The sequence below is a fragment of the Gopherus flavomarginatus genome, chromosome 3 (genome assembly GCF_025201925.1).
Source record: "Gopherus flavomarginatus isolate rGopFla2 chromosome 3, rGopFla2.mat.asm, whole genome shotgun sequence".
Classification (NCBI taxonomy): domain Eukaryota; kingdom Metazoa; phylum Chordata; order Testudines; family Testudinidae; genus Gopherus; species Gopherus flavomarginatus.
In genome coordinates, this window is record NC_066619.1 from 203,895,904 (window position 1) to 203,907,092 (window position 11,189).

The 11,189-nt window shown below is 44.1% G+C and overlaps 1 protein-coding gene across 2 annotated transcripts; it reads left to right on the forward strand.

Annotated features, from left to right (window-relative positions):
* The first annotated feature begins 4,284 nt into the window (after positions 1-4,284).
* On the forward strand, positions 4,285-9,759 carry NPY2R (neuropeptide Y receptor Y2). Of its 2 annotated transcripts, none has more exons than XM_050946586.1 (2): positions 4,285-4,334; positions 8,361-9,759. In XM_050946586.1, the coding sequence occupies exon 2, from the start codon at positions 8,407-8,409 to the stop codon at positions 9,550-9,552; it is 1,146 nt and encodes a 381-aa protein (XP_050802543.1). In that variant the 5' UTR covers positions 4,285-4,334; positions 8,361-8,406; the 3' UTR covers positions 9,553-9,759. The 2 variants fall into 2 exon arrangements, with proteins under 2 accessions (XP_050802543.1, XP_050802545.1); XM_050946588.1 differs by lacking the exon at positions 4,285-4,334 and adding an exon at positions 5,682-5,720.
* Positions 9,760-11,189: the final 1,430 nt, after the last annotated feature.

Genomic DNA, 11,189 nt, shown 5'->3' on the forward strand with positions numbered 1-11,189 from the left:
CTGTGACATATTGGCATGCAATCCAGACCCAGGATACCTTGCAATGTCTTGCTGAAGTAGCTCCCACCTGAGCCATTCACAAACAGCCTTCCAGCATGCAAGCTATAGCCTGAGTGTCTGTGTGTAACTAAGGCCTGCCAATTACACCCTGGCTCTTGGCAGCCTTGATTATACTTAAGGATGATGCCAACATACCCCTAGTCTCAGATTTCCCCCCTGAAATTGTCCTGTATGGCCCAGCTCTCTCCTGAACCATTCAGAAATAATAAGTTTGTTACTCCTTTAAGGGAATAATATGGTATTTGATTGCCTTAAATGGAGTTACCTAGACACTTCAGTTTAAACCCACTGGATTACATAAAATAATAAAACAAAGTGTATTAACTACAAAGTGATTTTAAGTAAGAACAAGTATAGGCAGTCCTCCATTTTATGACATTTGACTTACGGTGAATGGCACTTTCAACATTTCTGAATTGACAACCTGATTCGACTTATGACAATTGGTTTTGACTTTACGATGCTAGGTCCCGCAATGGAATGGTTTGTGGTTCCGAGTTACAACGTTTCGACTTACAACACAATTTTCAGGAACCAACTGTGTCGTACGTCCGAGGACTGCCTGTAATGAGGCATAAGGGTCAGAAATGATTACAACACAAATAAAGATACACATTAGTAAGTACTTTAACTTAACAAAATATTAGATCCAAGAAAAATTTCTCACCACATGTTTCCAGCCAGGTTCCTGCTTGATGACTCCATCTCCTTCTTAAATGGAAATTAAGGCATACATACAGTCTTCGCTCAAGACAGGCCTGTTTGACCAGTTTGATGCTATGTCAGTTCTGAACATGCATGCTTAACATCATGCAGGAAAATCTTGTAACCCCATATGCCATGCCACGCATTTTATCAGGACAATACTGACCAGCAAATTATGAGTTTTCAAATGATCCCTTACAAGGCATACTTTGTACAAAGATTATTACAATAGAGTTAGAACATACTTCTGTATTCACACTCTGTCACACACAGTTCTGATGTAACTTCATCTCTAAGCCATTTGTGTGCTCCTTGAGGACACCCCACTGCAGTTTCAGACTGTAGCTACTACCTTTCTTAGGGTAGGATTTCATATCACTCTCTCCTGACCAGGAATTTAGGCTGCAGTTCCTCCTACTCTTCATTGTGATCACATTAGCAAGTCTGAGGTTACTTCAGACTTTGCTGTCCTGTTACTGCTCATGGACAATGACAGGGTTTACCATCAACCAGCCAGCCTCCACAAGGCACAATACACTTACTTGGGATAGAAGCATTACAGAGAAAACATTGCATAAACTAAGAAACAGTTTACATACACACTAAGCTTACCAGGTGCCACCCGTCTTCCATATGGAGACCATGGTAGGTTTTAAAGTCCTTCAAACCCTTCCAGCAGGGTTTACCCTTTTAGTTAAAGCTTCATATCAAGTGTTGGATCAAGCCTCTAACTCAGTTCAGGCTGACCCTTTATTCAGTTTGGGGCCTTTGTTTGCAGGCCCTCTTAAACTTGATTCCCTTAGTCCCATCCTCTCAGGCTGGGATTTAATTATGCAACAGGTGAAGCTGGCCCCATTTCCCCTTAAAGGGAGGAATCAGCCTCGGAGACCCTTCCCCCCAGTGATTTTAGTTTCTACAGAAAGCTTTGTAAATCTCCCCCATGGAGCCATAATATAATCCCTAGTTCACAAAAAACTACACTGAACAGTTTATAGATAAAATAGTCTTTGAAGTTTCCATGCTCTGGTGGTCTCAGATCTACCGCAAAGTATACTTAAGACATGCTTAGCTACATCTACCAACACTTTTTCCGTAAATATGGTCTGCATTGTAACAAGCTTCACGGACTTTGTCTATGTTAGCCTTCTTTTGCTCAGTAACTATGCGAAGTTTAACATATCCATAGCTACATCTCATTCTTTGTCTTAAATATGATGCCTTGAGATGTCAAGTAGCTCATTATTTCATATATGACATTACGACATTGTGATCTATACCGTGAGAATGGACCACTGGTGTTTTATGGGCTATAAGTCAGGGACTCACAAAGAAAGTTGTTCAGGACTGTTTTATATGCAGAGACTCAGTAGATATTATATGTTCTGCAACAGGTCCAGACTACTGACTCTCTCTGCTATCAGTGCTTGGGTTTTGAGGCAGCTCCCTAACAGACCATAATATTTCCTGTTATTTATAGGAAAATTTTGCCACATATATTTTCAGTTGTGCCTGAAAGCATATGCATTTCCTACTAAAAGTAGAACAGTGTAAGAGAAAATCTGCATTGGTTGATGAGAAAATCATCAAGCCAATGTGGGAGCAACAGTTAGCAGTATGCTCATTATACACCTATTATACACACACTGCTATGTCTTTTAATTCTAAAACAATCAATAGTGAACAAGCTAATTTAAATTACATGGCCTGTGTTTCATAACTGTTTCTCATATTTGATTAGCTTGAAAAAGGTAAATGATTAAGACCATTAAATCCAGTTTAATATTTCACCTGCCCTCAATGTTGGCTGCATTTTGATTAAATCTGATGACATGCTACACATATTTATTGTTCCCATTGAGTAGTACCCTCCTCACTACATTGAGGAGAGTGGTGTGGTAGAGAAGGAGGTTGGATCAGTGAGCCCAGCTAGGGAGCTCGAAGTTGCCCTAAGGGTTAGTTTTGACTGGGATTTAAAGGTCTGTTAGTTGAAGGTGTTAGCTAGTGCATTTTCCAGCATGTTGTACAACTCCAGGCTTTGACTTGACCAGCTAGCACATGTTAAATGCATACTCTGTGTTGTCTATACTAGACTGTCAGAATGGGTTATTTAGCACATTAGCTAACAATTTCTTATAATGCAGCTTTTATTCCCCGCCAAGAAAAATTCTAAAACATTTGTTTCCTGAGTAAACAAAGTGCGACTGCCAGGAGAGGCAGTCCTGGCCTCCCTTCAGGCTCTCCCCCACTCCTCCCAATCACCAGAGACGGACCCTCAGAGCAGGGGCAGCTCTAGGTATTTTGCTGCCCCAAGCACGGCAGGCAGGCTGCCTTCGGCGGCTTACTGCAGGAGGTCCCCGGTCCCGCGAATTTGGCGGCAGCCTACGGGAAGTCCTCCGAAGCCACGGTACTAGCGGACCCTCCGCAGGCATGCCACCGAAGGCAACCTGCCTGCTGCCCTCGCGGCGACTGGCAGAGCGCCCCCTGTGGCTTCCCGCCCCAGGCACGTGCTTGGTGTGCTGGGGCCTGGAGCCGCCCTTGCCTCAGAAGAGACAAAGGGGCACTTGGGCTATCTGAATTCTCCTCCCCCCAACTGATTTTTGGTCCCAGTTCCCAGGCCCTGGACAGAGAATAGGGTTAGCTGCTCATACTCCAGATACCAATGAATTCTGAGGCAACAGCCCTACAAAACCCTACATCCAGCACCTGGGCCCAACTCCTCAAAGGTATGTAGGTGCTTAACTCCTAGTGCCTTTGGGGATCTGGGGCCTGACTTGCTCTTTTTTCCCTTCCAGGCTGCAAAGTGCCTTTAAAGTGCCCACATGGAGCTGGGACTGGCTTTTGTTGGCGGGTGAGGAGAAGCCACATTTATTTTAGAGGTAAGATTGCTGGAGGGGAGGGGCGTGCATCGGTGTTGCAACTAGGGGTGCAGCAGCACCCAGTGGCTTGAAGTGGTTGCCTTATATCCAGGGTGTACAGTGTGGGTCAGTGGCTCTCCACACCGCCACTGTACAAACTGTTCCAGCGCCTCTGGGGGGCGGGGGGGTGACACGCTTTGCCAGGGCTCACCCGCTGGAGCTGAGTGTTTGCAGCATGGGACATGACTGGCCCTAGTTTCTAGGGTGTAGCGAGCCCCGCTACACAGCATCGCTAGCCAGGCAGGTGCCCCCAGTGGGGTAGATTGGGGGGCTCGGTTCAGTCCCAAATCCAAGGGATTCCAGCTGTTACACAGCGCCCCGCCCCTGCAGTAGCCGGCTCCGGCATCCCCGCAGCCCCCACAACCCGTGACCCGGAGCGAGCTGGGGCGGAGCCGCCCCCTCCCCGCGCGCGCGAGGCCGCCCGAGCTGGGCTGGCTGCAGGCACGGTGCGCGGGGCACCCGCGGCGCTGCCAGGTGAGCCGCTCTCCCGCCCCGCCCCGAGTCCCCACTGGCAGCAGAGCAGCCGGAGTCCGGAGATGCGGGCGCTGGGCGGCGGCGCCAAACTTTGAGCGAGCCCGCTCGCCTCCCGCCAGAGCGGCGCATCGCTGCCCGGGCGCGGCTCGGCGGAGAGAGGCGCCGCGCGCAGCTGGCTCGGTAAGTCTGGAGGGGGCCGGGGGACAGAGCCGCGTTAGAGCTACAGCTGGTAGGAGATTCCTGCCCGTCACCGCCTCCCCCCATTGAGCCTTTTGTTCTCCGGACTTGGCCGTGGCAGGGCGGATTCGCCCCCTTCCTTCCCTCTTCGGGCACGGGCTGCTCAGCCCCAGGAAAGCAGCGGCCAAGGCGACCTGGTTTGAGCCCCGGTTTCCCAAGCCAGCAGTAGAGGCTGGCAAAGGAGCAGGGAGGCTCTTGCTTGACTCTGGCTACTCCTCAGCGCCCATCGCCAGTCGGGGTAAGCAGCCCTTGCTCCCCTCAACAAAGCCTTTAACTTCAGATGCTGGGTGACTGAAAATGGGCAGGCGAAAGTGACAAGCTCAGCGCCAGTCTTTTAATGTCACCTCACCAACTGTAGAAAAATACACACTAGGGACCCCTGGCTTTTAGTCTTTAATCTTCCATAGGCACAATCCTACATACGCAGTGCATGGCTCGGACTTCAGTACAAATTTTTAGATCCTGTTAATCAGGAGGAACAAGACGGTCATGAATTACTAAGGGGGCAGCATCCCTAGAAAAGTGCACAGAGGATTTGTAATGAAGATTAGGGAATGTGATGCATGTATTAAACATTTTTTTATATCTAAGTTCACCTCAGCCAAATTCCAAGTGCTTTACAAATGCATGATAATATTAATAATAGATTAGATTGTTTATAAATGTAATGTATTATTCCCGTTTGATTCTCCTTTTCTCATGACTTCTCTGTAAATCCTCTACATTCCATCATTCATATAAAGTTCCGTACAGAGCGCTTAAGGAACTGAGTGATTAGATATTCTAAAAAATATTTATCACAACACACAATGCTGTGCAATAGATAACAGTTTGCCAAATCAACACAGTATCACAGCTGAAGGGCTTACAGTGGGAAAGAACAGACAGATTCAGAGCAGAGGGGACACAGTAGATAGTATAGATCAGAGAAATGTGTAGATTCTGTAGCACTGTGGGAGAGCTTGATTTGTCACCAGCTGTGCAAGTTAATATTGTAGAACTTGTCCAATTTATCTCATTTGTTAACCAAACATTATTTCTTCTCTGCTGGAGTTTCAAACGTCCTCTTCCAACTGTGCTGTGTTAACAAGAAATACTACCTTCAAAAGGAGCAAACTCCACACAGTACAGGAACAAAGAAAAAAAGTGGCAGGATGAAAGCTAATTGCTTTTTTGCTTAAAAGAAGGTGAAGGGAGGCAGGAGAAGGGAGGGGAATAGAGAGAAATATTTTGAGAAAAGGACACTATCAAACCATTTATATGTTTTCCTCCGACGTCTGGCCAAAGTCTCACAATACAAAGGGTTGGAACCCTGCACCCCATCAAACGGTAATTCTCCTGCTGTTGTTTGTAAACATGAGCTACTCTATTCTCCAATGCATAATTCTGAGATCTTTGGGAGTCTAGCAGTATTGGACACTTATCAAATCTCCACTGTAATAACAGATACAGATTGTTCTCAGTTATCAGGACACAGTGAGAAGGAAAAGGCACTTCTGAGGTTTTGTGTAGCATTATCTTTGTAGATTATACAAACATCACCTGTATTTTTCAACAATATTGACAAAAAATATGGTAGTTAGGGACCTAGCCCTGCCACCCTTGTTCAGGAAGCAGGGTCTCTGAAGTCTTGGGACTGATCATGTAAATAAGAGTTGTAGGATGAAGCCCAATGAGCTGCTATCTGAATAATGCCATGTAGATCGGGTCTAAACCTTCTTTTGTTGCATAGTATGTAGAGGATAACACAATTCTTACTAGCTTAGCCTGAAGGAAGTTACTTTTCAGCTCATATAGTCAAACTGTTGCTTTTAATCCACAAGATCCTTCATTCAAATTTTGCTTGTGCTATTGTATGGGATGCACCCATAGCACAGAAGGCCTAGTTGCCTGTTAGGGGACAACACTAATTGTAGATGCCTGATATAGTGTCCAAACCCCAATAACCAGAAACAACTGCAAATGTAAAGACAATCCAACTAGTGTAAGAAATCCCATCAAAGACATACATTTATATGTTAAAGCACTTTCCCCCTGTAAAGTAAAAAAAAAAAAAAAATGAGTAAACCTTATGTAAATAAAAGCAAGATTAAATCTCAGACATTAATAGCAAAATTATGTCTTTAGGCAGAGACCTGACTGAGGGGTAGGGCATAATTTGCACCATCACAGGAGTGAAGGAGTAATCCCAGGAGGCATTGTTTCTCAGAGACATCCCCTACGAAGCACAGTTCCTTCTCTGCTTCCCCCAACTCTGAAAAGGTAGGGGGTGGGAGAGGAAGGAAGAATTAATAATTTGCAATTGGCCTCTACCAGCAGCAAATTCTGACACCCCCACACTGGTTCACTTATGCTGTCCAGTGCATTGCAGAGTAGAGCCAAAGCTCTGCTTATTCCCATCCAACACTACCTACCTACTCCAGGAGGAGGAGTAAGCAGGTGCATAGTGCCCACTTGTTCTTTCATCGATCTGGGCAGCTCACATAGAATTAGCTTTACGGCCCTTACTTGTCCTTACTCACTTTGCACAGTATTATAGTGCAAATTACAAATTAACCCTAAAATGCTTTAATTACAGAACACCAAATACAGAGCACCAACATTAAAATGCTTTAAATATAGAGCACTCAGTTATATCCATGCACGCTTGTTGAAATCATAGGGTTGCATTGGTGTAGCTGAGTAGAATTTGGCTCAATAGGTGCAAGGAAGACAACAATATGATTTTGATATCAGTGCCAAAAGTTCCATTATCCTCAAAGGGAGGAGAATGTGACCTGCTGTTCTCTTTCACTGTAGTCAGAAACTTGGTTGGCAACTTCCTCTGAGAAAAATGGTGGTATTCTTCTATAATAAAAGAAACGTTACATACTTTTTATTTCTTGGTTTAAATTAGAAGTTAATGGGTTACATAGACAATCCAGAACATTAGTAATGTTTTTCAGCTATTCTGCTTCTTATTGCGGTGTGCAGTTAAAGTGGTGTTTGTAGCTGCCCTGTGATACTGGCTTTCTTAAAGAAAAATGTCAGGAAGTAGCCCTAATGGTTTAGAGCAGCAGGTTTGTATTTACTGGCCAAGAATATATGAATAAAACCTTGAATATTGAAAATACTTTGAGGAAAGTTTGGAAGATCGTTGTGTTTACATAGGGCTGTATTGATCCACAGATCTACAGATCCACCTGTAGAATTCCCATTGATATCAATGGCAGTTTTGTGCAAAAGTCAATAATGGTTTGGGTTATTAGTTTATGACAAAGGAGGTGTTGCTCAGCAGGATCCAAATCCTTCCTTTGCTCAAGTAAATATACTCCGCTGTCTTCAAACTGCTTTTGAGCTGTATCTCAGTTTTTCAGCAGGAACATAAGAACGGTCCATCAAGCCCAGTATCCTGTCCTCTGAGAGTGGCCAATGGCAGGTTCCCCAAAGGGAATGAACAGACAGGTTATTGTCAAGTGATCCATGCCCTGTCACCCAATCCAGCTTCTGGCAAACAGAGGCTAGGGATGCCAGTTATGTCTGAGTAAAGATTAAAGGATTGGGCTTCAAATGAATGAGTGAGAAAGTGTGGATGTACCAAGTGTATCTTGGAACAGATCATTGGCCCATCTTCTGAAGTCCAGTATCTCGCCTCTGGTAGTGGCCAATGCCCCTAGCCTCAGAGGAAGGAAATACTGTAACTTTGGGGAAACTTCTTGCTGAACCCAGTCAGTGGCATTTATGCCCCACAGCCTAACCAAATATCTCTTGTGGTCTTAATTTAGTTATTGTAACTTCAGATGATACTGTCACTCATCTGAAAGTCTAGGCTTCTTTTGAAACCACACTTTATTAACTAAAAAAATCCTACTGTTAATTCTACTTAGTTTATTGTAATTTAACTTTAATTTTTTGTATGTTTCAAGTGAAGTCTGCATACACAGTCTTTGGTTTACTCCAATTTGCTGTGTGTTTTTCGCTGTGTTTCAGAGGCAGCTCCACTGTTTATTTTGGAGTAGTCCAGTTAGCTGCAACCATGGGCCCTATAGGAGTACTGGGTGAAAAGAACAGCACAAATGAAGTGAAAATGGAGCTGTACACCAGGCTATACTTGCCAGGCCTCACCACACCACCCAGTGAGCTGGCATCTGACCCCAAACCAGAACTGAAAGACAGTACCAACCTGGTCGAGGTGCAGATAGTCCTCATCATTGCCTATTGCTTCATCATCCTGCTGGGTGTGATGGGCAACTCCCTGGTGATCCATGTGGTCATTAAGTTCAAGAGCATGCGCACGGTGACTAACTTTTTCATTGCCAATCTGGCTGTAGCTGATCTGCTGGTGAATACGCTGTGCTTGCCCTTCACCTTAGTTTACACACTGTTGGGAGAATGGAAGCTGGGCCCAGTGCTGTGCCACCTGGTGCCTTATGCCCAGGGCCTTGCAGTGCACGTGTCTACTGTTACCTTGACTGTGATTGCCCTGGACCGGCACCGCTGCATTGTCTATCACTTGGAGAGCAAAATCTCCAAGCGAATAAGCTTCCTGGTCATTGGAGTGGCCTGGGCTGTCAGTGCGCTACTGGCTAGTCCTCTGGCCATCTTCCGTGAGTACTCTCTGATTGAGATCATTCCTGATTTCCAGATTGTGGTCTGCTCTGAGAAGTGGCCTGGTGAGGGGCAACTCAACTATGGCACCATCTACAGTGTCTCTATGCTCCTGATCCAATACGTTTTGCCTCTGGTAATCATCTCCTATGCCTATGCCCGTATCTGGACCAAACTAAAGAACCATATCAGCCCTGGGGCTGGGAATGACAACTACCACCATCGGCGGCGGAAGACCACTAAGATGCTGGTGTGCGTGGTTGTGGTGTTTGCTGTAAGCTGGCTGCCCTTTCACACTTTCCAGCTTGTCAGTGATATTGACAGTAAGGTGTTAGATCTGAAGGAGTACAAGCTAATCTACACAGTGTTTCATGTCATTGCCATGTGCTCAACCTTTGTTAACCCACTTCTCTATGGCTGGATGAACAACAACTACAGGACAGCCTTCCTCGCAGCCTTCCAATGTGAGCAGCGACTGGATTCCATTCACCCTGAGGTATCAGGAGCATTCAAAGCCAAGAAGAACTTGGAAGCAAAAAAGAATCATTGCACGGGAACCCCTACCAATGTCTGAGAATGTCAGGCATAGAAGAAAAAAGGAATACACTCTGGCCAGAGAAAGATCTGTTTTGACAGATGCATTTTTATACATAGTTTTAATCATATAAGGTGGAAGAAAATCAGCAAGTTAAAGTGTCTATTCTATGATTCCAGAGATAGTTGGTTGCCATCAACCATATACAATTACACATCTCCAAAGAAATATAAAAGATATTTCATTTATGGCTGTCTGTATTGTGGTTGGAAAGAAGTCTCTGTCCCAACCTTTTGCTAAGGCAGCAGTAATGACAAAGGCAAGAGAAGTGTTTGCCATTCTTGCCCTAAAGAGGATGAATAGATTAATTGTTCCTCAAGAGTCTCAAAACTGGAAGTTGGCAGTGTGGACATGGTAGGCTGCAAATAGGGACTCCTTCAGAAGCTTAAAGCATGCTCTAAGAGTGAGGCTGAGGATCGGTGTAGAAGCTCATACTTTCCATATCTTCCCCACTGCAACTACTCTGCAAAATGAGGGTTTCATTAAGAAGACACACCACCATTTTTGTCTCATATTTAAGTAATATAAATATTGTTACCATAGAATAATTCCTAAAATCAAACTGCTACTACTACTAGAGCATTTAGGTCAGGAAAGTTAAAGTTTCAATCTAATTTGTAATCTGGTTTCTGCTAAAACAAGTGGAGTAATAACTAATTCCTTATAACTCAGCCACAGTTATGCTGGGGAGAAAAACACAAATTTGGGGCCTGATCCTTTATTCACAGCATACCTAGAGCTTTCATTTTGCATTAGAGATTGCTAAATAGGCCAGCACACTTAAAAGGGAATTTGGAGCAGGTAGTGAGTGCAAACTCAGGTCTTTTGTGAGCACTTCTTAAGTTGAGGGAACCACTAATGTTTGAACAACTAGGCACGGCTCCAGTGTCTGAAGTACCATTAACTCTACAGGTTTTGAATTATTCCTGCTTTATTCCTACATAATAAAGTAGGACAAAATTTGATACTTTAGAAAGGCTGCTAAATATTAATGTGCTTTTCAGTGTTTGTGGTTTTATGTCACACACATCCTGCCTTGGATCTTTTCCCATCATCAGCCACTATAAGATTAAAAATATCTGATTGAAGTGTAACCTAGTAACAGTATGCTCAGTTTATGTATATTAACCAGTGAACTCTGCATGTTATAGTAATAGTTAGTTACATTTCTTTGGTTCAGGTAGAAAACTTGACTCTGTTTACTGTATTGTATATGGCAATGTGCAACTTTTCTGTGTCTTTGTCTAGCCTCATTGAACTCATTAAAGTTAAAGAGTTCAAGCTAATTCAACCACTTCTTTCCTAGCTAATTTTGCTGCCTATCTTTGGGAGTGGGGGAGGAACCCCAACAAGCTGCGATACTTTCCACTTTTCAGAGAGATTTTCCGTAGCTAAATTTCACTCGAATTCCATAATTTTTCTATTTCTCATGGTCCTCTAAATTGTTTGTGAACTTTTTTTACATATGATCTATTTAGTATTTTAGTGTGAGATGTCATTACATCACAATCTTTATCGTGGGGGGAGATTCATCTTTATATATACAGTATCCTGCCTTTGTTTCTTACACTGCCGTGACATCATTCAGATGTATATCTTCACAATTAGAGAAGGAG